Source organism: Coloeus monedula, assembly GCF_965178545.1.
Source record: "Coloeus monedula genome assembly, chromosome: 4".
NCBI lineage: Eukaryota > Metazoa > Chordata > Aves > Passeriformes > Corvidae > Coloeus > Coloeus monedula.
The window spans coordinates 63921757-63949623 of NC_138784.1; the positions used below are offsets into that span (position 1 = coordinate 63921757).

The window sequence follows — 27867 nt, forward strand, 5'->3', positions numbered from 1 at the left end:
TCTAGTATTTCTAAATGTTATTTCTACTTCTAAGCAGAAATATAAATAAACTTTTATTTTAGTCTTACTTTTCTTAACTCTTTAAATTTCTCTTGAATTAGTACATTGAAATCCAGAGCGCTGAAAAACCTATCCGAATATTTAACTAGTATCTGTTTACTCTTTTACAAATTTTATGTATTTCTCTTCCCTTTGGCTTTTGTAAAACAATTATTCTTACAAAGCCTAAATTTAGGATTGGCAATGAAAATGCACTTTCACCTCATTATTACTCCAAGTGTATATGAATTCCTGACAATATCATTCACATATAATGGTAATTTTGAAGCAAGAAGATTTAAATCTCTGTGCTTGTGACGCACTTTATTGGAAGTGTTAATTATGCAGGAACTAGGGCTGTCATTTGCTAGAAGTTTTCTCATCACTTTGCTGCAAGAAGGGGGACATGTCCTCTTTGACATTTCTTGGAGTTAACAAAATAGTCATCATGTATTTTAAATCGCTGGAAGGAATTACATTCATGGGAGAATACTAATGTTTATATAAATCAAAACTAGAAAAAAACATGTTTTTTGAAAATGAAAGACTTCTTTTTGTTCACTATTTTAAACATTTGTTCTCAGTGGAAACAAAGGACAATAAAACAAATAGCATATCTCTGGACAAGGAGAGAAATCAGACTTCAGGACCCTTTTGTCCCAGCTTTCATGCCATATCCTGTGTGCCCTTTCATTAATATTTCCTAATATTTCTTAGAATGAGAGAAAAAAATCAATTGAAATAGATTGTTAAGTTTTTTACACAAAGCTGGAAGAGGTGTTGGGATTTTAAAAAAAATTTACTTAAAAATAAGTTGGAATAGGGCGTTTGCAATGGATAATTCTACCCAGTTTGTAAACAAAACTTAGATACTCTTCTATAACAAAAGGCATCTACATATGAAAATTAGAAATTTCCATTAGTATTTTACCCAAATCTTCCAAAAACGCTTCATCCTGTCCACCTGACATCTAGCAGCCTTCCCTCCTATTGTTGTGCTGGGTGATGCTGAGTCTCAGGAAGGTGTGTGGGCTCTGAGGGATCCCTTGGTCTCAGGAGGCTGTGGCCCAGAGGTTTCCAGGTCTTCCCTCCAGCGCGTGGGACATCACTCCCATCTCTGCTGGCAGCCATGCCCAAACTGTGGCAGAGTACTTTGGAACACCTTCTGCTCAGTTTTGCAAAGAAAATGGATATCTTGTTAGTTGTGGCATCCTTAGGCTGGGCAAGGGGTTCTCAGCAAAGACCTGTCATGTACCTACTTAATGTCATTAACATGCTCAAGACGACAGAGCTCCTTTAGGATCAGAGGTTAATGGTGCAAGAATTAACTGCAAGCTCATTTCATCTGCTAGTACTTCTGAAATAACAGTGACTGGGGTAATTTTTCTTCATTATGTGTGTCCTTTGGTTAGGAGGGTGCTGCTTTAAAATGAGTAACTGCTGTACATGGTGACACAGTACAGATCCATTTCATGGGCAACTGTTCAGTTTTCAAACAGTTGCTAATATTAAAATTTTCTGTCACCAGCATTAAAAGGTGCCTGTGTCAGTTAAAAACAGAAAGACAAAACATGCAGGGAAATTCAATTTAATGTAGCCTAAGAAGTATTTCTGGAGTGAAAATGCTGCCTGTCCATCCCTCTTTCTTCCTGCATTAATTATTTCTGAACTTTTAGGTCCATTACAATGAAAGTTGACAGCAGCTTAGGTGCCTTTAATGTATTATTTTGGATGTCTGAATATAGAGGACCATACTGGGAAGGATTATTATATACAAATGGAGAAGAATTTGCAGCTCAGGCTTGGAAAGAAGCTCCAACTGAGCACGTGTTTTAGCAAACCCCTCCTCAGCCAGGAGGGGACGGAGTTGGGAGATCAAGAGAAAGATGATACCAGTGTGGCTGCAAGTGATGAGCTTTCTACGGCTTGGAAACCACCACTCTTACTTTAGGTGAGGAATGACCATATACACACTCCCACTGCATGGAGGGGCACAGGAAAAGACACTAACTTAAACCAGTACCAAATACCAAACCTGTACTTGCCATGAAGTCATGAAGCAGCGTTGTTCAGCATGCCTGACACCAGGAATGCAGACATGGATTCATGAGTTCAGGAATGCAAGGCTTTACACAGGATCTTTTTTAAGTATGTTCCCAAAAATTAAAATGGCATTTTCTCATTTACTTTGGTACAAGTTTCAGAAGTCCTAATTTATGTTTTTTCAAACCATGTGTAGTATTTTAAAGAGACTATTAAGAAATGTAGGTGTGGTTCATTTAAAATACCATTCAACAAGACAAAGCTTAGCATTTGAAAAGCTAAGATTTTCTGACATTTAATGTATTTTGTTGTGCATAACAACGCACATGAAGTAGCCTGGAATAAAAGAGCAGTTTCAATCTTGCTTCCTAAAACCAACAGGTCAAAGTTCTTTACCGCATTCTTATTGTAAATTCCTCAAAAGACCAGATATCAGCATAAGAAGTATTGAAGAACAATTTTCTGCAACACTACTGACAGCTGCAAAAAAGTAAGGTACTTCTCTGTAGCAAGACAGCATGAAAATTTTTGTGGTAAGCACAGATGAAAAGATCTGTGAATTAAAACTCAGAAAAGACTCATGTTCTCGTTTACTAAATGTATCTAAAATATTTACGATGTTTTCTATTTCTCTTAGTTTAGGAATTATGAAGTCAGTAATACAGCCAGAACAATGGTCAGGTGGAATGCATATTGAGAGACAGAAATAAATAGACCATTTGAAATTCTTAAGGTAAAAGGTCCATGTTAACATGTGTCCACTGGGTATTATTAATACATAAACCCAGGTCTTCTGTTTAAAAGCAAGGGATTGGCCTCACATCAATAAAATTAAAAAAAAAAGAAGGCCAGCAATATCATGTAAGGAATCCAAACTTACTACGAGCTGTTTGACTGAGAGATCCTCAGAAATGGATGTACCTGGAAGCTAAAAGCCATACATCACTAGCTGTATTTTAAAACATTTTAATTTTTTGTTTGCAATATACTGTTTTTAACAGTCTTCATACAGGAATAACATAAGAGTTATCTTTGCCAGTGGATGAAGTCTGCCTGTTTTCTTACATGTGTCAAACAAGTGGTACTGCACAGTTAGTGCTGCTATTTCTACAGCATTGTTTTTAGATGTTGTTATTGGATACTTATTTTCTTCTAAAGTTATAATTGTACCTCTGTCATCCACACACCTTCACCAGTTAACAGTTTACTGCTATTCCTTCCATATCTCTCATGGGTCTTGCTTCAATTCTTTTGCCTCACAGCCACATCCATCCCATCCATAGTGACAAGGTACCTTCCAGCTTACAGTATTTTGTTTTTCCATTATAGTTTTTCAAGATTTCAGCCATTCTCTGTGCAGACATGGGATTTTTTTTTTTTCCAGAGACCAGCAGATGGTTAATGATCATTCAAAATGGGAAATTGCTAATTTTACTTGTAGTAGTTTTACGTAACTTTTCGTGAAATCTAGTATCTGTTATGAATCCATCCTTGGTCAGGTTTACTTAGACTGCACTGGGAAGATTTATGACACATATGGGATGTCACTGCTCATTCCAGGGGACTCTGTCTGGAGCCAATACTTGGGACATTCTTGCCAAAGAGAGTGCTCAGAAAACCAAGGTTATAGAAATCCTGTTTGATTTACCCTGACGCTTGTAAATTTATCCCAACCAGCTCATGGGAAGTGTCCCTTCCATAAGGGGTAGAGGGAACTGGACTAAATGCAACAGTGGACCTGCTACTCAAAGTTCCTCAGCTGAAGAGGAGAGATTTGCAAGAACAAATTTATATTTTTTTGGTTTTGTTTACTTGCTGCAGTATTTCACAAAATCTTAAAAACTGCATCACTCGGAAAACCCCATTAAAATACCAGTTATGAGAAGAGAGCCTCTTTTATCGTTAAGTGTTAGCTCAAGTTTGATGTTTTATTAATCAACCATAAACTTCTTAGCTACACAAATTACAGATTAATTTCTCTAATTTCCAGCACCACTCTGTTGTGTACAGCAGCAGATGTGCAAGTCTCTGATGAAAGCCTTCATCTGTAGTACTTGGAATTTGGGATTCCAGACATGGGAATTTGAGCTCCCAAGCAATATTTCATGTTAAAAAAGCAATAATTATTTGCGTGTATTTGAAAAGTTCACCTTCCTGGCAACTTTACTGAAATGAATTCCCAGTGTATTCCTTTTGATTGGAAACTGTCATTAGCAAATAAATGAAGAGTTGAAGTCTGGATGCATTTCACCCAGTATCGCCATTTCTTGTTCACCAGGGACACAGGGAATCCAGTGTTAGTGCTAGAGAATCTCCGAGCATCAACAGGATATTTTCCCACAAAGATTCATTCTAGTGTTATGCTCATTCTGCCAGAGACTTCTGAAAACAAATCTGTGCTCAGAAAAAATTAGTCAGTAATAAAAAACCAAGAGCAACCATCTATCCTGGAAGTACTTACATTGTTGCTTAGATTCTCTCTTACTCTGGTTTCTTTCAAGGCTAGGGTTATAAATCTCTTCATTGTTACTTTACTCTAAGAGAAAGGTTTTAGACTTTGATGTCTTTTTTTTAATAATGGGTTTAAAGAATTATTATTCACACTGTATCTAAAGAAGATATTATAGCAATGTAGCTTAGCAGGTAATTTGTTTCTGAGTAAGACAAATCATGGATTGTTTCCTAGTGAGAAACATGGATTCAAACTCATTATTGTTGGAACAATATATTATATGGGAGGCTGCTGTCCAAATGAGTTGTAAATTCAGTGTATTTATGCCTGTGTCAAGTGACTGACCAATTCAAGGTAAAGTTCAGACAGCAGATTTTGTTTAACATAATTTTGATAATCCTGTTATCATTTTATTATGCAAAAGCATTTACAAATACCAGAACTATGAGCCTTGACATGCTGTTAGGCAACGTGGTAGAAGGTATAGCAGAGCTGTTTGTGTTTTGTTAGTGTAATTGACCCTGCTTTGAGCAGGAGGTTGGTCTGGAGACCTCCCGAGGTCCCTTCTAGACTGGATTTTCTTATGATCCTCTCTGGGATCATAAGGTGAGTCTGTGGGCAGGCCATGGTTTCCCAGATGGAGCAAGAAAAAATTGCCCACAACTCATAAGCATTCTGGAGCTGGCAGCAGGGGCAGAGGGTGCGTCCTGACCCCAGCTGTGGCTCACAAAGGTCCCAGCCACAGCACAGGTGGAAGCCAGAACCAAGGCATGCTGAGCCATTGCTAACACCCTGTAAGGGTGTCAGGGGCTTTGCTCAGCCCTAAGAGCTGCTAAAAGTTGCTGGTTTTGAAAGCAGGGCTGGAGGATAGGAAGGACACAGAGAAGAGATTTTTCTCCTTTAAACTTGATCTTTCTGCTTGAGATGAGAAAGGTTGGATATGACTTAGGCATCTAGGTGTCTCATTGTCTCTTAATCCCAACCCTAAAACAGCCCTCTAATGGGCATCTCTGAAAAAAAATCCTTGTTGAAGAAAGGCCAAACTATACTGTGAGCAGCAGGATCCATGAATCCAAGTTTCCTACATTTTTGGGCAGTAAACCCCAATAGCACCCACACCACAGTATTTCCAGGGGCCTTCACACTACACCTCAACCCTGCCTTCAGTAACTATGGTCCCCAAATAACCTCCTACCTTTCTCTAGTACAACCAGCTCCTGCCAGGGCTCCTCACCAAAGTCTTTGCAGTTTATGCCATGTACATTATGCCATTCCACCTGCCTCTTTTGTCTGGAGTTCTGTGATACTTCACAGATTTTTCATTTTTTTTCAGTGGCTGGTAAAATTAATTATTCTCCTAAGGCAATATTTCACCTGCCTATTTCTATTTGTAAGTGTCTTGGGGTGACTTTATGATGCTGTATCCTCTCGTATGGTCTTCAGGGATATATGCTTTCTTCCAGCTCATGAATCTGGATGAAAATTAAAAAGCATACAGGAGAAATAACTGTCCTTTGTATGATTAGTGACCCTACATTTTTTTTCCCCAGAGGTTCACCATATTCACAGCAAGAATAACAATTCTTCACTAACAATTGTATCAGGTTCTCTCCTAGCTTGATTTTGATTAGTCTGTGAAAGATTACCATGTTTCATTTGCTTTTCAGTCCTCTGAAAACAGTTAGGTTGGTGAGAAAAGTGCAAAGAAACATTGGACAAGGAGTGTAATACTTCAGTGTTTGGTGAAGCTTCAGGAAGGGAAACCTGCCCCAGGTGCTGTGGGGTGTGGTCTGTGGAAATTTTGATTTTTGATGTGTTATTTTCTAACATTAGACTAAAGAGGCAGGTTTTATCCTTCCCTTGCAAGCTGAATTGTACATTGTGGATGTACCAGTTCCATCTCTGTCATTTATATTGAAATTAGTGGTTTTTAAGAAAGGCAGTTAATTTAGCTATTGAGGATTTCTCTGTGTGGGCTGTAAAGCAAATACAGGGGATGAAGTTCCAGATTTTTCTGTGGTCCAGCTCATGCACAGCTATTCGCAATGTCCTTTGGGAGCAGTGGGCAGACTGGTGAAACCTTAAATAGGAAATGGATAGTGAGTACAGATAGCATGAGAGTAGTGAACTAAAAAGGTGGCAGTGAAAGCATCCTTTTCTCCATTATTTAGGATCTTTTAAAACTAATTTTGTTTTCATCTCAGCATCTCATATGCTGTTTCAGATTTTGCTGTCCAAAATCTTGCTCAAAGGAAGGCCAGACCAGGTTGCTCAGGGTTTTAATCCAGTCTGGTCTTAAAATACAGCCATGATGGAGAGGAACTGCACAAGTTCCTTTGGTGGCTGCTGTCAGGTCCCCCTAAAGTCATCTCTTCTGCAGGCTGAATGAGCCCTGCTCCCTCGGTTTCTCCTCAGAGTATGTGCTCCAGCCCAGACCATCTTTGTGGCCTCTGCTGAACTCCCCCCAGCTGATCAGCACAGCCAAACTTAATTAGTACATGTTGTTAAGAAAAGGGTCATTGTAGAAGCATACAGGAATTGACTGTAAGTCCATTAACTTAATACCTCTGTGTTCATTTAGAGATTTCAAGAATTTTAAAATCCATGGTAACTACAACATTTCTTCTTGTCATACCAGAAAAGACAAAGGTTTTATTTTTCTTGGAGGAAAATTTAGGTGATTGAATAATATCTTCATTGAATATAGACTTTAAAAGACTACACAAGCAACATTTAGGAAAAGCACTATTTTTTTACAACAAAAATATGTAATATATTCATTATCTTAGGATTGAGTATAGATTTCAAATAGTTATAAATATTCAGTGCATTAAAACCTAAAATTCATTCAACTGATGTTTCACAAAATAATAAAGTACGATAGATTGCAAAACCTAAAACAAGGACAGAGTCTTCTTCCAAAGACTGAAAAAGGTGGAAAACAGGGACCTAGTTGTTGGCAGTGTGTCAGTAGAGAGACAATGGATGCTTGTTCTATTATTTATATGAGCTCTCTGCTTGGCAGATGCCACTGCAATAATCCTTTATTTCAAGTATAGAAAAAATAGAATTTGCTTTCCTTTATAATCACACAATGCAAAATATTAATGAAAATGTTGGATTTCCTGTAGCTGAGAAGAAAGTATTGTCCTAGTCTGCTTTCAGTCAGCAAGAAGCTCTAATCATTCCAGTCACATAAAACTAGACAGATTTTTTTAAAAAAAACCCACATCTTTTTAGCCTCTGAGACAGAAGAGAAAGGAATGTGAAAAGGTTTATATACAGTTTAAAATGGTAAGTCTTACTTTTTACCTCTTTTATAAGGTATATACATTATTATGTTGTATCCATCTTTTGTACATGCACCTTGCAACCAAACAAAAGTTTGGCGTTCTTTAGGACAACAAAAACATGTTCTTATAAATTGTAACATGTAGGGGGCTGGAGCTGCCTGTGCACCCCTCTTTTTCCAGTGCTGTAGCCTTAGATCCATCCTCTGTAATATGGGTTAAAATTATAGAATCTAGAATAGAATCACAGAATGACCTGCCTGTTCCAATGCATCACCACTCCCACAGTAACGACTTTTTCCTAATATCTATTTTAAGCTTGCCCTCTTTCAGTTTGAAGTCATTCCCCCTTGTCACCACATGCTCTTGTAAGAAGTCCCTCTCCATCTTTCCCTTTGGGTACTGGAAGCAAGTATCTGTAGGCCCTTCTCATTTATTTTTCTATTTGTGAATGTTTCTTTTATTCAAATCTTGTTTAAAGAAAGTCCTTAAATGTTTACTTAAATCAATATTTAATAAACCTTTAGGTAGAGTTGACTCCTTTTCCCCACATGTGTAGTTCCCAGAGATAAAATCAGAGGAAAAAGACAAGGTCAGGTGGCTCTTGTTCCTCTTGCATTTACCCTATACGAAAGCTCACCATGAAGTAAGTTATGAGCATAATTTATTCATGTGAACCACAAACTTCAGCTCAGGACAGCTGCCCCAAATGAAATGATTTCTCTTTGCCCTCTAGCACATACCCTGGCTTTTGCTGGCCATTTTAGTCCTTTCCCGCTGAAGAATTTTCACCTTAGATTGAGGTTTTTAGAGCAAGTGTGCTAATTCCAGTCTCCTGAACAAATGTCTACAAAATTAATTGCATCTTACTTGCCAAATTTCCCTGACAATTTCAGCTGAATATGGTCAGGACAGATGACTTTCTCTGTAATATCTCAGTGAGGAAACCATTGGGGACAGTGAGAGAAAAGCAGAGTCAAAATGTGTATTTCAGAACACACAGATCTCATTTCTGCTGCTTTAATTAGACTGTGCTTGCATGTCAAGTGAAAACTGAAATAACAACTTGGAGGCATTTAACCAGTAGGTGGAAGCCTCCAACCCAAATGCCTTATGGATCAGCAGCCACAAGTGCTCTGTGCATTTTCCCTACTGGTGCCAGCACCAGAACCAGCACCATCTCCCAGTCAGGTTTAACATGTTGGTCTGACTGCTCTTGAGAAATTATCACTGAAGGTTCCGGCCCTGGTAGGAAGCCTGACCTCACCTCCTGCCCCACCTTTGCAGGACACTGGAAGAAAATGGTTCACACTCCCACCATGAACAGCTGTGCACAACCACCCCATGAACTTAATCCGCAGAAGACCTGTTCTACATCATGCTTTAAAATTATTTTATTCAGAGATCCCTTAATCAGGCAGTATTGGAGGAGAATATATTTTTTAAGACAATGGGTTAAATAAGACAACCCTACAGAGATGATCATGCAAATTTAACCATTCATTAAAAATCAACCCATTTATTTGCATAAGGAGGGCAACTACCCACCTCTGATCAGGGTGGCTGTGCGTCCTTTCCACAGAAGGAGCTGGCAGAGCCATGCAGCAGAGGCAGGACACAAGGGTCAGTCCCATGTAGCTTCCTGCCTGTGCTCTCCTGAGCCAAAACACTCTCTTTAAAATGCAACCTAACTTGACAAAAGTATGTTAGCAATGCATGTGAATCCAATGTGAACTATGAGATACTTCCACACAAAATGGCAACAGCAATCATTGGGTATGCATTGATTTGTTTTCTGCTCCAGCTCAGGCTCATAAGGTGCTCAGCACCAACTGTGTCCCCCGCAGTGGTGGGAAAGCAACACAGTCTGTGCTGGCAGTGCATCAGACCTGCTTTTCGGGGACACCACTGTGGGGTTGGGGAAGACCAATCTCAGCTTTATATAGCCAGGCACTGATTTTCCTGGAGCCAGTGTTGTGGATGTCACCCTGAATTTCCTTGAGTAGAAGCAGCCACTGACCATTAGTAGCTGGCACAAGGTTAAACTCTGCTAGTTCAGGTAAAAAATTAATCTCCTTTTCTTTGATCCTGTTGAAACCCCTTTTTGGTGCATCATGAGATGAGGTATTTTACTGTACGACACCTGAGTCTTTTTGAAGCCTCCTCCCACACAAATTTGTCCCAGTGCTTTCCCTCACCAGGGGAAGGTGCAGATGGCCAAGCACCTGTGTAAGGGCAGAGCGAGCACCAGGCATGTGAACCCCAGAGCATGAGCAAATGGTGACAGCTCCAGAGCAAGGCCCAGGACAGGTACTCTGCTCTTGGATGTACAGCCCAACCTGCTGCATTCAGTCAACAGCAGGCAGGAGGGAGGACTTTCTATCATATGGAAGTGTCTCTGGGTTCCTTCCTCCCAGATCACCTGGAATGATATTTGTCATCACATGGGAGACGAATTGATACTCCTGAGGCTATGTTCAGAGGAGCTGGCAATACTGCACTTAAAGTGTTTTTAAGCTTGCTAGCAGATGAGCAGGGTGGCACTTCCAGCCCCATTTCACAGGTGACATGGATTATAAATAGTTTAAGAGGAGAACCAGCAAGTCTTTTTCTCTTTTTTTTTGATTTTCAGTGACAGATAATCTGGAAGTCCTTACTGGCACCTGATTTCAACTCAAATAGTTGTGGTTTAGGAAGGAAAATTCTTTTTAAAACTGCTGTAATTGAAGTATAGGGTTAGCAATGCCTTGAACTGCCAGTGAGCCTTGGCACCTGATGTAGCCTTTTTGTGTTCAGACCTCTTTATTCCTCTGTCAGCAGTTCATCCCCTCTTGCATAGCCCCAAGCACACAAATACATCTAGGCTAATGGAAGAGTGAGGTTAATATAAAGAGGAACCTTATTACCTCTAGGTTGTTTTTCTTTCAAAGCTCTCACTTACCATGTCAGGATGTTCCTGTTCTCTCCCATTTTTCTTTTATTTCTCATCCCTTTGGAAAGATTAATTTCTACTTAGGAATTATCTCTGGGGACATATGGAACATGCATCTTGCCTTTTGGCTGACTGACACATTAGATCTGATTAGTCACTTGCCCTTTAGCTGGGAATAAATAGCAGACAATGTCAGAGTGGGACTATAGATGGGTGTGGAGTAACACCAAATAGTAGTTAGTAAGTGCCCTTCCTCTAAGCAATATTTAACTACATTTAAGACGGCATAGAAACTTTTCAAGAAAGCACAGAGTTCAGTTACTGGATATATATATGTCACAAAAGCAAAACCTCATATTTGATAGTTGAATAATTTTCTTTCTTTAGTAGAGTCTCTTTCAGGCATTGCCAGTACTATTTTTGTTTTAATTATCATAAATACTATGTAGTTTTTAGACTGGAGTGTGAATATAGGAATTGAGATGAGTTTGGATATGTTACATGTCTTTATAAAAAAAGAATCCAAATTCACGATCCTGTTCCATGAACCTCAACTGTCAGGTAGGAACATCACAGACAAAGAAAGTTCAATACAGAAAAGGTGTATTTTTCACTTCTTCCTAGAAGTAGCTCAGTTTATGCATAATTGCGCTGCACTATTTTCATTTGCTCCATTAATAAAGCACAAATACAGGAAAAATGGAGCAGATAATACTGGTAAAGTGGTAGTAGCAGCACCCTTAGCAAGTTTCTGAAGCTGTGCTGTTGGCGCTCAAGCCCACGGCAAGGCTAATCTGATGTGAGCGCACGCTGCAGCAAGCGGTGCCCCTCCTGCACTGCACTCCTCTCCCCAGGGTGCAGATCACTCCTGCCATGGAACAGCAATAATTGGCTCCTAGTCTGCATTATCAAGCAAGGGATGACAGACACAGAAAGATGCTGATCATTCAACTGGTTGCTGGCTCTCTGCCCAAATCGCCGTTTTCTCACACGCACGCAGAGATCCAGTAAACAGTACAGAGTTTGGAATTATTGGCATTACTTGGTATTTGTTTGCATTCAGACACATACTCAAGCTCCCCTCTGCATGTGGCCTGTTTTCCAAAAGTTTGCTCTTCCCTGCCTCATAAAAGAATGCTCTGGTTGCCATTGTTGTTGTGTACATTCTGAATTGTATCCTGGGCTGTTGCATAAACAACATCTCTGAAGTCCCAGTCCACTGCTAATAAAAATTTTCTTTCCCAGTGTTGCAAAGAGCCCTCTCTTCCACCCTGACAGCTTGGGGAATAGAATTGTTGTACCTTCTGTGCCTTAGGTGTGGCTTTTTCTTTCATGTTGAGCCAGGGAAGCTCAACACATGAAATTCCCACAATGAAACACATATGCAAAACGTGTCTGACAGCTGCATTGGCCCCAAAGCTGGCTGTGGGATGCCCTGCCATTTCAGCTGCCAGAGGAAGCCACCATATCCAGTCCTTCTAAAGAAATCTGGGCACATGTTTGATTTTGGAGATGGCTTGGTCCAATCTGACTTGCATAACTGAATACACCTGTGCGGAAAATGCAGAAATGAGTGTAGTGATCATAGTTTCATGCATATTCATCACAACAGAGCCTTAATAAATACTTTAATTCATATTTTTAAATGAGACTAAAAGCTTCAGCTCCCTTGCCTTTCTGTGCTGGAGCAATGTATTTGTTTTTATTTTACTCTGCACTTAGCATGGTCACTGGTCTTGTCAGCAGATATAGAAATGCTAATGTGGAACTATGGCATGAAGTTCTGCTGTATTTTATGAAGTACTGAAAATCCCAAAATAGTTTCAATGGGGCACATGGTAGGGACTGCAACCAAAACTTCACACTGGTAATGTGATGCTGGGACTGTGGCCAAAATACTGTCACTGCCAGGTGAGGCAAGGCTCCAGCTTTACTCCTGCCTCTGAAAGTCCAAGATGAAAAAGGCAACACAGTTCTCCTTCCTCAGGCAGAGGAAGAGAGTGTCTGAAAGCCGTAGGAGCATCAGGTGAGCATAGTTTTGCATTTCAGGACACACACATTGGTGAAAATAAAGCTTTCCTAAATGTACAGGAAGCAAAGCAGATCCCAGAGAAGCTTTACTCTTGTTCGTACTCTGACAGTTTGAAGATGGGTTTTACCCTGAGGTAAAACTGTATAGGAAAATTTAGTATTAGATGTGTTACTTTGATTCTTCTTCCTTTTCGGGGTAACTGGGCCAGTAGCCAGGAAAAATATAATGTATTTTGACTTTCATTTTCTGTCTTTTCTGACATTTTATAAGCAAGCTAGGCATGATCCATTAGAGAGGGCACACTGCCGGCTGAGAAACTGCATTGATAAAGTAGCTTTCAACATCTTACTGTTGAACTGAGAGGCTATTTCAAGGACTTCACAGGGATCTACACTGAGCCCATTAATGTTAATTAGAGAAAGGCTAAAGAACATGAATGAAGGGTGTGTATGAGTCTAGACAGATACTGGACGAACTTTGGCTGAAAGAAATCAGACTTCAAATACTACACTTGCAAATACTGAAAGGTTTTGAAATCTCTGAGGTAAAACTGATGTTGTGAAGTGCTGCACTTGGAAAAGAGGGATTAAATGAGCAATTGGAAAGTAAAACTATCACTGCTAACATGAGAGCTCTGTAAGAGAAAAACAAATCACTTGGCATTGTATTTCTACCTGATCATGAGGGAAAAAAATGACAAGTTCTGTGGTACATTAACAGGTCTTCTAGCTGTGGGTCACTAATGGGAATTAATTATTCTTCAGACAAAACTTTTGAGGCCTCAAATATAGAAACTCTATGTGCAGCTATAGACATATGTCAAAGATGTCTTTCATTTAACCTCCATGCCAGTGATTTTTATTACCAACCCAGCCATTTTGGAGTAGGAATTTTCTTCTGCTATGCCCAAGACAATCACTGCAAATTATTCTATAAATTTAGAAGAGTGCAAAAAGAAGAACACAGAAAGAAAGCAGAATGGGACTTTTGATTAGATTAGTCATTCATAAAGATATACATATGCATATATAAATAAGTTTACTACATTATTTATTGTTGTGTTTTTTATGTTCACAGGGCTACAGCTACTCATAGGGGCCAAGTTATATTCAAGGATGCCTTAGCACAACAGCTGTGTGAACAGGGAGGTAAGAATCACTGTAATTCTAAAAATATCTGTCAAATGTGGTTTTCCGTTGTACCAGCATGTCAGTGTAACTCTTCTTGAAAGCTATTCTGTAGAACACCTCATACCAGGATCTTATTTACATTCTTGAAACTGAGTTTCTTTGGCTTCATACTTCCCATTAGCTATCCAGGAATCCCACTTTTCCTCTCTGCTAAGTGTTGGGGAATATACAAACTTGAAGTAGCATTACGCACATGCCTGAAATCAGCCCGTAATAGCCAACATTTCTTTTCTGTCAGAACCACAAGCTGAGTTTTAGCCCTCACTGTATTAGCTTTGAGCAATATGCCTGCAGCAAAAGCTTTGTTTACTATCCAGCTCACACATGTCCTTGTGAAAATTCTGCCTTCCCATTTTGTGAAAGTAGGCCATTGAATCTTTGCCCGTCACATACAACATTTGATCATTTTTTATAGCTAAACAAAATGTTTGACTTACACAAACTTTAAAAATCTAATTGTTTTCACAGCTTATCCTTTCAATGAATAACCTAAAAAATAAATGTTCTGTTGTCATCTGTTGTCTACAAAGAGTACTTTGCTTTGAACCTGCTTCATTAAAACAGTGAGAAGGAGAGAAGGTATCCATCATTTTTGGTACAGGAGAGAAAGGAATTTCCAGTTACATCAGCAAAATTCCAGTGAAATTTCCATGTGGAAAGAAATAATGAAACATGGGCCAAATGATTTAAAATAAAGATTTTAAAATTGGAAATGTGTTGTCATATTAACACACAAGAGAAAATCATGTAAAACACATCTCTTGGGGGCATTTGAGCTATAAGGTTTTTTTTTTCCTGTGAGTTTGGGAATACAGCTTTAGCTATAAAAAGCTGTTGAACATTATATCAGGAGCATAAATTGAGTTAGTCATATGAGGTATCAACAGTAGCTCTGTGATAATGAGGCAAAACCACTTCAATTTTCAATATTCAACTTTTCACTTTTGTTATAGTTCAATGGAAGTAGGAAGAGGGATTAAAAGAGGTGACAAAATGTCACCTATCAAGCTAGGATGTTGGTTATACTTTGAAGGAATTAGAAATATGTAACACAGGTGCTGGCAATGAGAAGGGACTGTTATGGTGATCTGCATGGAAGGTGATTGGGCCAGGCATGTTTTTGCTGTGGGGAGGGAAAAACATCTGGGAAATTAACAGGAGATAATTGTACACCCATAATGTGGGTGTGAAAGAGTAGTGTTTCAGTGACTGGAACAGAACTGTTGGCAGGATCACCATTTGGGATGTGCTAAGGAGGATGGAGGGGATATCTCACCCGGGCTGCTTGCTGGATGGACGTGAGTCAAGAGTGGAAAATGAATATGCAGAGTAATCAGCATGAAGAGACAAAAAAACCTCATAAACAGATTAAATGCTCCAAGGCATAGATGCAGAGTGAGCACACCCCAGCCAAAGACAGGGGTGGCCAGAACAGGTAAGGAAGGGAGAGGGAAGTAAGAGACATATTGATGGCAGTGACAAAGAGCTGGCAGTGACCAGGATGGTGAAAGCTGTGCACAAGCATAGCTTCCCATGAATGGAAATACATGACTGTCAGTGTCAGAACTGGCAGCATGGTCAAGGAGAATATGGGCAAAGCAACAAGATTTCTCCCTGCTAGAAGAAAGTACCTTGGTAAGCAGAGACAAGTGGGTAGATATCCATCCATACAGACTTGACAGTCCTTTTTCAGACATGCTGTTCCCTGAGATTTTAGTAGGAGAGCTGACAAAAGAAACTTTTATTCTTCCACCCCTCTGCTTTACAGTTCTGCAATTTTGGAGCATAATCTAACCTGGGATCAACATTTTAGCAACACTTAATGTTGGTTAGAACAGTAAGCCCTTATGTTACTGTGTGCTGTCCCTGAGTTCACAGGAACTCTGCAGAACAAGGAGAAAATAGAATTTGGGTATTGATTGTGTGCAGGGTATAAAGGATGCTGAGATATCCCATTGGCTGCTCAGCTGTGACAATCCCTTTGCTGCCTCCTCCTCCCATCCAGCCACTGATAGCCACATCTTGCACCAGCTTCCTGAATGGACCTTCAGCTTCCCCACCTTGTCACAGTCTCCCACATCCTTATAACTTGAGTGTTTCCCATTATTTTTCACATCAATACTCTTTGCTTTATACACAGTCACTTCAGAGACTTTCTGTATTTATCATCCTCGAAATATGTGATGTCACTGCAGTACCTCTGCAAACATTAGATTTGCTTAGGCAAGGGTCACCCAGAGGTGCTGTTCTGTGAGCAGTGGACAGTGTTTGACAACTGTAGCAGTGATCAGATTTCCTTGCAATACTGATGTGCAAGCTTCTCAGTTGTTCTCTTGGTTCTTCTCCCACATTTTTCTCCTCATCATGGCTTCTCTTCCCTTAGTTTCCTAGCTCAGACACAGTTTGCTTGACTTGGATATTCAACCACTGCATTGCCCACTATCCTTCCTCACATCCCTTCCAGCACCAGGCTCTCCTCTGCCTTTTGTTCTTATTTCTTCAGCACACAGTGTGCATTGCATTACTCTCTAACCACTGCATACTATTATCATTCTTATACAATTAGAATTAATTTTCCTATTCAAAGAAAAGAGGCCTTCTTTGAAGTAGACCTTACTTCATTTATTCAATTTTCATCAACACCCCTAATATAAACAAAGGATTCTTTCAGGAAGAATTAGTGAATTTATTTAGATGCAAATATCATATTAATATATATGCAAAACAGCAAAGTAGATTGACATAAATGAGGCTTTATCGTGTTTCCAGCCCTAAACATTACTATACTGAAATAGTGCACTGAATGATGTGACATATTAAGTAAAGAAAAATAAAACCACAGGGCAACTTCATAGATTTATTATGGGACATCTTCTTAATAAGTATGTTCACTGCAGGTGATATTAGACTTCATAATGTCTAGTAAAGAGGATATACATGAAGATGTGAAAGTAGCAAGGAATCTCAAAAATCATGTTCCCTGTGGCTGTCCACCCTCAGATGTACATTAATAAATCCTAATCCTAATAGAGTTAATGGAATTTGTGCAGTGAAAGGAAAGTGGGTTTTTGTATTTTGAAGAGAATTAGAGGATGATAAAGGGTAGTGTTAAGGGATGGCAATGCCATATGTATAATGTAAATGGAGTAAGAAATGATGCCATAGGGAAAGACACCAAAGAAAGTATAATAATTACTTAAAAAGCTCTGTGTTCAGAATATAATACATATTTTAGGAAGCTAGGGAGATGTTTGAGAGCTGATGTAAGCTTTAAATTTTATGAGAATTATATTGAAGAAAGGATACAAAAAAATTATCATAGAAAATATTAATCCAGCACTAACAGGAAAAAACCCAAACAAACATAAAAGAAGCTAGAAAAGATGGATGTCTTATCAATGCTTCTAAGGACAAATAAGGATCATAATAACTGATTTGATTATATTCTTGCCAGTAAAAATGCATTTAATAAACCATATATTTAACTCATTGATATAATAGTAAAATAAATGGAAAATAAGGTAAATTTAGTATTGTGCATGTTGATTCATATGTATTCCTGGCTTGAGTAGAACAAAAATCATACATTAACAAACAGTGGCAAATTAAAATTGAGTTGACAAGACATCAGATCTGGCTGCACTGCATAGTAGAACTCAGAAGAGTTTTGGTTTGCATGAAAATAAAAATGTTGCTGGGAGGAACAGTTCGTGGGGCACCATCCTGCCTGCCTTTGCCACACCAAGTAGGGTGATATCAGGTAAGGAGGCCTTTTCCTTGGTACACTGTAACTTGGACCAGTAGAACCATTCTTTGGAAAAAGGACAATACTGGGAGACTTGTGTGTAGTTTAGTTCTGACTGATTAGCAGAGAATCCCAGAACAGTAAAACCTAAGAGATGGAAAAGATGAAGGAAGCTGTTTCCTCTTAGTGCAATATCATTCCCTTCTGCATAATTCCCAGAATTTTATGCAATCTCATGCTCAATGCCATGAATTGTAGGATTGGGTTTCTTAAGAGACCTCTCTACAGTCTGACAGATATATCCATACTGAAAGCAAATCCTGAGAACTGGCCCAGACTCTCTTTTATTTGAGAATTTTTGCCCAAATGTTTGTGCAAGACCTTTTAGGTGTGTTTTGCACCTTGTAAAATTTAGGAACACTCTGAAAAAGAAACACGGAACAGATTTCAGGCTCTCAGGTTTGTATTTTACAAGCTCTCAGAGCAGTATTTTACAGAGCAGAGGACTGGAGAATAGAGCTGGTGTGAAGTTCCTCAGTTTATGTGTCAGCAAGAATAACACGACCCTGGGGCAACTCACTGACTCTCCCTAGGGGATGCTCAGCCTCTATCATTCAATAGCAACTTTGTTTACCAGCAGAAAGTATTGGAGGGAGTCTAAATAAAAGCATTAATTTCCTTTTTTATCTTCATCTGGCTGCTAATGACAAGGAGATTAGACTTCATAATCTGCAAAGGAGAGGATACCTCCCTCCACACCTCATTTGTCATGAACTGATGAGCAATAGCTGATGGCCCCTGGCTGTAGAACTCTAAGCACAGTGTTTGTCTGGGAGCATGTGGTCATTTCTGTTACTGTAATTCACTTTCTGTTTATATTAAAAAACCGACAAAGTTCAGGGTTCTGAGAAAAAAAAGAAGGTATATGTTTTAGTGAGTTTTAAGAGTATTTTCCTATGCTGCATTTTCTACCTATCCCTATATACTGTCTTGACCCCAGAGCTCTATGGAATATGGGTGTCAATAGTACAAATAGATTTTTCTGGGACGTGTTTATTTTATTTTGCCTTATGCTTGCTCTTTTTATCTGAATGGAGACTAGTGTTACTTAACAGTTAACTATCACCATCTTTAATGATTTTGGTTCTTATTTTTTCATGACAACAAGACCGCCACCAAATTGGTATTTTCCTCCTCACATTCAAATTTCTGGAAGATGACATTCCCTTCCCACTTCTTTCATATTTCCCTCCCTTCCCATTTAATAAAAAAGGGGCATATTTAAATTGGCTTAACCTTTCAGTAGCCTTACTTCATCCACAGAAAAATTTAACTTTTTACTCCAAAAGATGCCTTCATTCTCCCTCATTCTGTTGACACAGAACCCCACAATGTCTCCATTGATTTTTGAATTCCCCATTAGCTTCCTCAAGATTCTCACGCTTCCAGTTTGGCTGTGGCCTTTCTCTCTCTGAATCACTTCATATTGCATACTTTCTTCTCTGCTTTTCCTTACCAAAGGGATTGCCTTGTCTCACAAGGCGAGTTCTCTACATTTCCTTACATTTTCTCATACTGTATTTGCTCATGCCTCTTAGATTGTGACCTCAGTTGAGCTCTGCTTCCATTCTTTGCTCACTACAATTCATCTCTTGTAAAGCTGTGTATACACCCAGGGTGCTAGTTAAAAATCAAATAATAAATTCATCTACTTTACTTTTTTAAAAAGTATGTCATTCTCATTCAAGCTAAGATGCATTTTGGAGCCACACAAATACTGGTTCTAAATTTAAAACCATCCAACCATGTGCCTAAGGAACATCTAAGAAAGTGAATAATGGTTTAAAATATGAACTGAGATGGTCTTTCTTTTTCCCTTTCAGCCTGAAGTATTGTATAATTCCTTTTAAATTATAAATTTATATCTTTACACTCTATAGCTACTCTGCACTGTATCATTTCTTTTAGCTTTGTCATATTGTACAAAAAAACTCCATTTGAAATTAGCCACAGTGTATGGCTTATGGAAAAATCCATGTTACTTAAAATTACGTAGTTCTACAAATTGATTAGCAAGGCAGATCTGAAAATATTTTAAAACAATTACAGTTAGTTTTGTGTTATGTTCTGAATTTCTACTATCTCTGGGCCTTAAATACAACACTTGAAGATCAACACAGTGCTGTTTTGCAATGAAATAAAAAATGTAATATAGAAATTGTTTATAGAGAGATTAAAGTCTATGTTTATCACTCATTAAATGGTACTTTCACTGTCTTTTGTCATATTCAGCTCAGGAATTGGAATTACAATCAGAATACCACAGGCAAAAATACTTGGTCTTCTTAGATCCTGTAAAGATTTAGGAAACGTAACCTCTCCCTGCCATAAAGTCTGTTTTTGTAATAACAACTTTGTCTAGCCTTAAGTGTTTGCTTAGTTCCACCTCTAGATTTTTTGGTGATTGATCAGTAGCATAAATATGCACCTGCACGATTTCCTTCTTTTCATTCTATTGCTAAGCAGTTTTGTTTTGCAATGTACTATGCATGTAGTGGAAGAGCTGTTTCAGGAAAAAATCTCAGATCCCAATTCTGTATAGTTTAATCACATAAACAGCAAGTTTTATTAAATAATGGTGAAGTCGAAAGAGCTTGCAAATGTAAAGATGCCAAGTTTGTGCTATACCTGTGCCTTTTTGCTGAATGCTGAAATTTTGCATAATAATTTCAGAAAGAGTCATCAATGATTGTGTGTATCCTTGGCTGGAGCCCTTTCCACAGAAAGCGTCTTCCAAAGAGCCAAGACAAGCAACCTGGAATGAATGATAATGCAGTCCTTTGTTTTCATCTGGAGGTCTGAACTGCTCTCCTTGGAGCAGGGGATCTCCTTCAGTTGAGTTACATTCAAAGGCCAATGAAATTTGCTTGGGCAACTGATGAGTCTGCCCATGATGTGCCCTGACATGACCACGCTCCTCGTAGGTGGCTCTCAGCCACCCCTGTGTTCACAGCAGATCACCCCTCAGTACTGCTCTGGAACTACTGAAAAGGGGTTATGCAGAACATCAGAAAGAGAGATTTTATTTTGAACCTAGCCTGTTACAACATCAGGATAATTGCAAATCCCATGCCATAATGTGCTTCTTTTCCTGCTGTCAAAATCCAGAACAGTTTGTGTTGCTCAACCTGGGAAATAATTCAGTTAATCCAGTTCAGTCCATTTCTTCAGTACAAATAATTTTAAAAAGGTTTCTGGTGAAATTTACACATTCCCATGGAGAAAAACAACACCTGGGGCTGCAATGGACAAGTTCAGTCTTTTCCACTGTAGGATTCACCAGTGCAATCCAGCACTATACTGGAGGTAGTGCCAAGCTTAACATGCAAGAGTTGTATTTCTCCAGATTTTGTACCATTGTGATGAGAGGTCTTGGCCATTGCTAGAGTCATTATTGGCATTTCTGCTAGGGAAGAAAAAGCAGCATGGGTGAATTTCTTGTATAAAAAATGGAGTGAGTTATCCACAAAAAAGAAAAAAGATTTCAGATTTCTGAAACAACAACAGACTCTTAAGTAGGTCTTTTCTCTCAGCTGCAGTAAAGTTTTCAGTGGTAGTTTTCAGTGTTGTGTGTGCATATATATATATATATATGTATGTGTGTGTACACACACACATGTATGCACACACACACTATATATGTACATAAGGTTAGTAGAGATATGTATATATATACATGTATGTATATACTTATCAGGTTAGTGGATGGTATAAAACATGTCAGTCTTCTAATCTGTAAATCAGTTAAGTCAAAGTTTTCTGTCTAAAGTAAGTCCAGATTGCTTGCCGTAATTTTCTGGTCTGCTGATACCTCAGTTGTTGACTGCTCAGTCTTCTTCATCACCTACTTCCCATGAAATGTTGCAATTTCATTACAGATTGTCATGCCTCCTTGCAAACCCAGTGTTTAAAGAGTAAGCAGGAAGAGAAAAACAAAATTCTTGAGATTTGTGTTGGACTTTCTATTCAGATGACTATGTGTGAGAGCTCTACACAGATTGCTGCATTCATTTTCATGTTTATTTTTAATCTATTTTTAGTTTGTCAGATGTTATGACAGAAATTGCAGTACTTCAGTATTTTATTGCAAATATGCTGAAGAAATCAGGAGTACTGATAAAATTTAGGTCAGTGCCCAATGAAAAATCACAGAATCATCAAATGAATCCTGGCTTCAAATAATCTCTCTTTTTTTTGGGATGTTTTTTTTTACCGAAGCCCAAAATACAGCTGGAAATATAGATCCATGGCTGAGGTACTGATAGACAAATAGGTAGCTGCTTCCCAGGATTTTGGTTATATGCACCCACTTGGCTTCCATGAAAGAGATGTAACTTACTTTGGATTTAAGGTCGAGCAAGGCTACGGGTGTAGCTGCCACGGAGTATCTAACACACTGTGCACCCAGTCTCTAGACTTCTCCATATATTTTTATGTCACTGTGCCCTTTCAGATCCATTTTGGTTCCATTTGTGTAATACTACACCAAGACTCCTCTTTCAAATTTTTGGTAGAAGATTACTTAATAAAATTGTGCCATTTCACACACATGCTCCTCATGCAGTATGTCTTTACAACATTTTGCTGTTTCTTGGGAGACAGAGACCTACTGGGGAATTGATCAGCATTGCCTGCAAAAACATGCTTTGATAGAAGTGTTTGATACAGTGATTTACAGAGTCAATCTGTTACTTGTTGCCCTAGGAATATTTGGATTATTTCCCCCAATAATATGCCCAGTAAAATGTTCAGTGCAGTATAAACAATCAAAGTGTGGCATTTTTTGCCACTCCTAGACTATTTCTCTTGTTCAGCCTAATTCCCACTCTTTGTTAATCCTTGAACCCCAAGCCAAATTATTTTTAATAATATCTCATAATTCTAGACTAGAAGTGATCTTTTTACCTTGCTGTAAAACTAGTACTGACTTTCATTTATTTTGATGCTTATTTTAATCAAGAGAATAATTATTTTAGTTTTCCTATTATATTTTTGTAACTTTTGGGGTCTATCATGTTTTTCACAATTAAGCTATTGGGATAACTGACTTAAGAGAATATGTACTGTACAATTTGTTTTAAGCTGAATCGATTTTTAATGCTGCAATTGAGCCCTGATCATAGCAGATATTCATGCATGTGTCTTTGTTTTCCACAGCCCCAACAGAAGCTCCCTTACATCCTCACCTAGGTAGGTGATTTATCATTCTTACTACTTAAAATCAGAATCACTGATTTTATTATAATAAAAAACCTGTAAGGTCACACGAAACTAGGTCTGAGGAATTCAAATAAAAATGAGATTCGTATAAAATGAATTGAATTGTGTCTAATTCTGATTAGTTGTTTCTTCATTGTGATTTTTATTGCTCTTTATTGCCTTTGAATCCTTGCAGTGTGAGTATACCATGCTGCAGAGCTTTTTTTCCTAGTTATGCATTAGAGCATCTGTTTGCATGAGAACCAGGACTGGAGCACCCCTGCTATGAAAACAGGCTGGAAGAGTTGGGGTTGTTCTGCCTGGAGAAGGGAAGGCTTCAGAGAGACATTAAAGCTTAAAGGGGCTACAAGAAAGCTGGAGAGGAATTTTTTACAAGGGCTTGTGGTAATAGAACAAGGGGAAATAAAGGGTTTCAAACTTAAAGAATGCAGGTTTAGATTAACTATCAGGAAGAAAATCTTTATTGTAAGGGTGGTGAGACACTGGAATAGGTTGCCAGAGAAGATGTGGATGCCCCATCCCTGGAAGTGTTCAAGGCAAGGCTGGATGTGATTTTGAACAATCTGAGAGGTGTCACTGCCCATGCCAGAGGCATTAGAATTAGATGGTCTTCAAGGTCCCTTTCAACCCAAACCATTCTCTGATTCTATGACCCATAACCTTCAGTGTGGGACAGCACCTCACACCAGAGCAGCATTACTGTGAGGAAGAATTTGTGCCAGTGCACCTCCAAGGTGGACCCCAGAGCAAGGCACTGCTGCTCCTGCTCTCCATCCCTGCACCCACCAACCCTTGTGCTGCAATTTGATTAGTCCAGGACAGATTCTGGCATTCTTGCTTAGTTTGAATAGCAAGTGACAGTTACTTCATTCATTTAGTGGAAGTATTTGTAGAGAAGGGTCTGTCTAATACAATCACAGGTGCCAAAGATTTGGGATTTTAAGTGAGTTTATTGGTCCTCATACATAAATGAGACAGTAAATCTAGGTGGAATATTGGAGTCCAAAGTTTGCAGAACAGTGGTGAGAAATACTTGCATATTGTAACTCACAGTTTATGTTCCTTAGATGAGTTGGCCATTACTGCCAGGTCTGCCGATAGCAGCAGAGACATTCCAATGGGCTCACGGATTTTTGCGTATGAATTTTCAGAATGCATCCCCTGACTATATGAGCTGTAGGACTCATTAGGACTTCTCATCCATTCTTGTTCCCATGTTTTCAAAATCTGGATTTGGAAGGATTTTTTTCTAAACATTCAGAAAACCAACAATTTGGAACAAAAGTTCTTAAAAGATTTATTATGTACTTGGTGACTTCATCTTTCCATAGCCATCACACTTTCATGATGGGGGCACTTCTTAATTTTTTGTGATACTATGATCCATAGCAAGCAAAAAACCCTGTAACTAAGAAACCACAGGTTTTGTAACTAGAATAACCTCAAAAGCAGATTTTACAATGCATTACTTTAACCCTAGCTAAGGTAATATTTAAAAAGCATGGGATGATTGCACTGGATTATTTTTCATGTACTGTTTTATTTTCTTTGCAGCTGAAATGCACAGTGACAGCATTATCTTACGAGATGACTTTGACTCTTACCATCAGCAAGAATTGAATCCTACCATGTGGTGAGTTTCAGACTTCTGCGCTCCTCTACATGCATTTGAGCAAATGAAAACATTATATTTATTGAATGAAGAGGAGTATAAACTTAAGTGTGGGTTTGCTTCATTAGGACCTAAACATTTTGGTTTATTAATTAATTTATTAATGAGGGACTGAGAAATACTAAGCCCATTGAAGTGGGTGACAAATTCTTGTTGATTTCTAATTTTTAACTAATCCAAAAATAGAAGGACTAGAGCTGAGCTCAGTGAATATTTATGAATGAGTATTTTGGTTTCCTGAAAACACAGCTTTTCATCAAAAAAAGGAGAAGAATTTCAATAATTAAACTTTATTGTTTCAAATTTTTTTTTAATTTTATGTTGTACCTGTTTTTGGTGAAGCTAACTATAGCAAAAATCCCTTCCAAACTGAAGTGTTTCCAAATGATTAAAAAAATCATGAGAACCCCCCCAAAACCCCCAACTGAATTAAATACCTCTGTCTAATTTTTATGAAAATGTTTAAGGTTGAATTTTTTTTTCCCTTTTTTTATGAAAGGCACACTTTTTCAAATCTTTTGTATTGTATAAGAAGAAAAACCTTTCCCTTCTATGTAGCAACTCCCAATTGCTAGGGTTTGGGAGTTTTGGGGATTCCTGAATAGGGTCACTCATATTATCACAGTCTATGTCTGAAACAGCCAGCACAAGATGTTATCATTCTTTAACCAGTAGGTGCTATAGAAGAATCTCAACACTCACATGCACAATAAGGCAAGTACAGCTTAGGACAGGTCAGGCAGCAGCTTTATGAACTGTGACCATAGTGAGAGAGCTCTCAGACTTCATTTCTCCCTCTGCTTCCTCATTCTCTGCCAAGTGATTGCAGAGACCCAACCCATGCACTGGTTCAGAAAACAAGGGAAGAGCTGAGGAAAAATAATCACTTCAATGTTAATAAAGTGAAATATCCATCCCTGGGATGGATGGACTCCTTAAGTCACTGCCACAGTCCTAAGTTGTCCAACAGTAAATAACAGGACAATATGGAGAGATGACTGTTGGTGGAGCCCACAGGAGTGACCCCCGGTGCTGCCTTAGCTCAGAGGAGGGGAGTTGGAAACAGTTGCAGACTGTTAGCTTTTAGGCAAAAGGAGTGTTCTTTTAGCAAAGGTAACTCTTAGACAGACCTCTGAATCCTAAATATTAGTAATTTTAGCACCACACTGATCACAGAGGTAGAGGACCGTTTCATATATGTATGATGTCACAGAAGAGGTTACACGTCTTTCTTTGTACAAAACTGATTCTATTCTATATAGTGAGTATATATATACAGTATATAACACCCAGATAAACACTCTTGGTCTTGATATGAACTTTTGAAGGTTGTAGCTTCCTTTTTGTGTATAAGATTGTTTCTGAGTTTTCTATTTCTTCCAATCCTATTTCATAAATACAACTAACTTTATTGTTTTAATTCATACAAGACACACAAATATTTTACTGGGTTAGTTTATCTTGTCCAAATAAATCCTTGATGAGCATTTTAGCACTTACCTACATTTGGTAGTTATTACATTTGTTCTGTGACATTTGACTTAATTTTCCTTTTTATTAAGGACTGCCACAACTTCCCATCTGTGCAGGTCTTTCATAGCTTAACCATCTCATGCAAAGATGCTGTAGTTTACAGAATTTTATGGATATTTTTATTTTGGACATACTCATTTTAATACTTTTTAATACGTGCCTACAATTTTTGTTCCTTTTGTTCTTTTTGTATCAGCTCTTTAAATGTTTTTCTGGACTAGAGGCATTAAGGACCTGCAATACTACAACATAAAAACCCCTCTTTCTTTATGGGTATGAACAGATAAAGGACTCTTAATGGGTTGCAGAATAGCTGCCAAGGTAGATAGCTTTAGCAGCAGTGTGTTAAATGGACTTGAGTGGGAAGAAATGAGAAGAGGCATTATTTCCCTGCAGATGCCTCATAACTCACAGAGGGCTTGTCTGTTGGGAGCCTCCATAATTTATTTATCCATTGCTCTCAACTTTAAATTCATCCTTGCTTATAGAAGAATCAGCAGAGAAATTTCAGACTAAAAGAGCCCCCAGTCTTCTGCTCCTTTTGTCCCCAGGATTTGGATTGGGTCTCTCTGGAATAAACTTTGCCCACCTTGTTTGGTGAGTCAGTGCAGAGAGGTGGGTGCTGGGAGAGAGTCCCAAAACTCACCACAATCCTGAAACAGATTTTCCCTTAAAAGCAGAAAACCAGCATTTTCAGCAGTGATAAATAGACATGTAGCACAAATTAAAAAAAAACCATAATGAGCTATCGTGAGCTTTTCTGCACAAAGGATTTCTGCAGTAGCTCTGCCTCCAGTGAAGACCCGCTTAGTGGCAGAAAGCTCATTCTCATTTGATTGTCTAGTGGGAGTAAAATCAGGAATTATTAACAGTTGTTGCCATCCACCCTAAAATTGAATTTTTTCCCCTGGCAGCTGCTAAAATCCCATCTTTATCACAAACAATTGCAGTGAGTCCTGGAGCAGTATTTCTAGCCCTCCTCAGTCTGGTCTGTGCAGAGCAGCTGCCTCGTGTGTGCAGACACCCCAGCAGGGCCGTGCCACGGGGCCACTTACACTGAGCCACCCTTATCGTTTCTGAAGCCATTATTTGTGTACAGATGAAAAGAGAAGTGTTTGTGTTTTCCTACAATCTTTTCTTCCCAAATCCTAAATAACACTGGCTTGGAAGCGATGAATATTTTCCCACTCCTCCTGATTCCCCTTCTGGCATGTGCAGCTCTGGCAGAGATGTACCATCCAAGTGCACCAGCTAAGCAGTTTATAGACTCTCTGTGTGTCCAATTTTATGTTTCCCAGCAGAGCCTGTGTGTCACTCCATTGCTGGGACAGGCCTCACATCAAATAAGTATTTTGCACAAGGGCACTCTATGATTTTGAGAGTGACTGCCTGGCTTTTATGGAATTCTGCTCTTTCAAATGCATTAAAAGACACATTCTTCCCAGCAGCCATCTGTTTCTTTGGAGGCTCAGAAACAGGGGAGGAGCAGCTACGAGTGTTTTTCGAGCTGCAGAAGGAAGAGAAGGGGAAGGTTGGGATAAGGCTCTTTGTAAAAGAAAAATCACAGTACCACAGTTCCTAACCTAAATCAAAATTTGGTGATTGAAAGAAAACAGGAGAAATTGCTAAAGTGGGAAAGGGACAGGGAGAGAAGGAGGC

The 27867-nt window shown here is 38.7% G+C and overlaps 1 protein-coding gene across 1 annotated transcript in view; it reads left to right on the forward strand.

The window, feature by feature from the left end:
• RELN (reelin) overlaps nucleotides 1-27867 on the forward strand; it is a gene marked incomplete at its 5' end in the record, with an annotated part of 273918 nt that overhangs the window by 96289 nt on the left and 149762 nt on the right. Inside the window, 3 exons of the mRNA XM_082280292.1 lie at nucleotides 13866-13936; nucleotides 22941-22973; nucleotides 24558-24636. Of these exons, the coding sequence (XP_082136418.1) occupies nucleotides 13866-13936; nucleotides 22941-22973; nucleotides 24558-24636 (183 nt within the window). The remainder of the gene's footprint in view (nucleotides 1-13865; nucleotides 13937-22940; nucleotides 22974-24557; nucleotides 24637-27867) is intronic.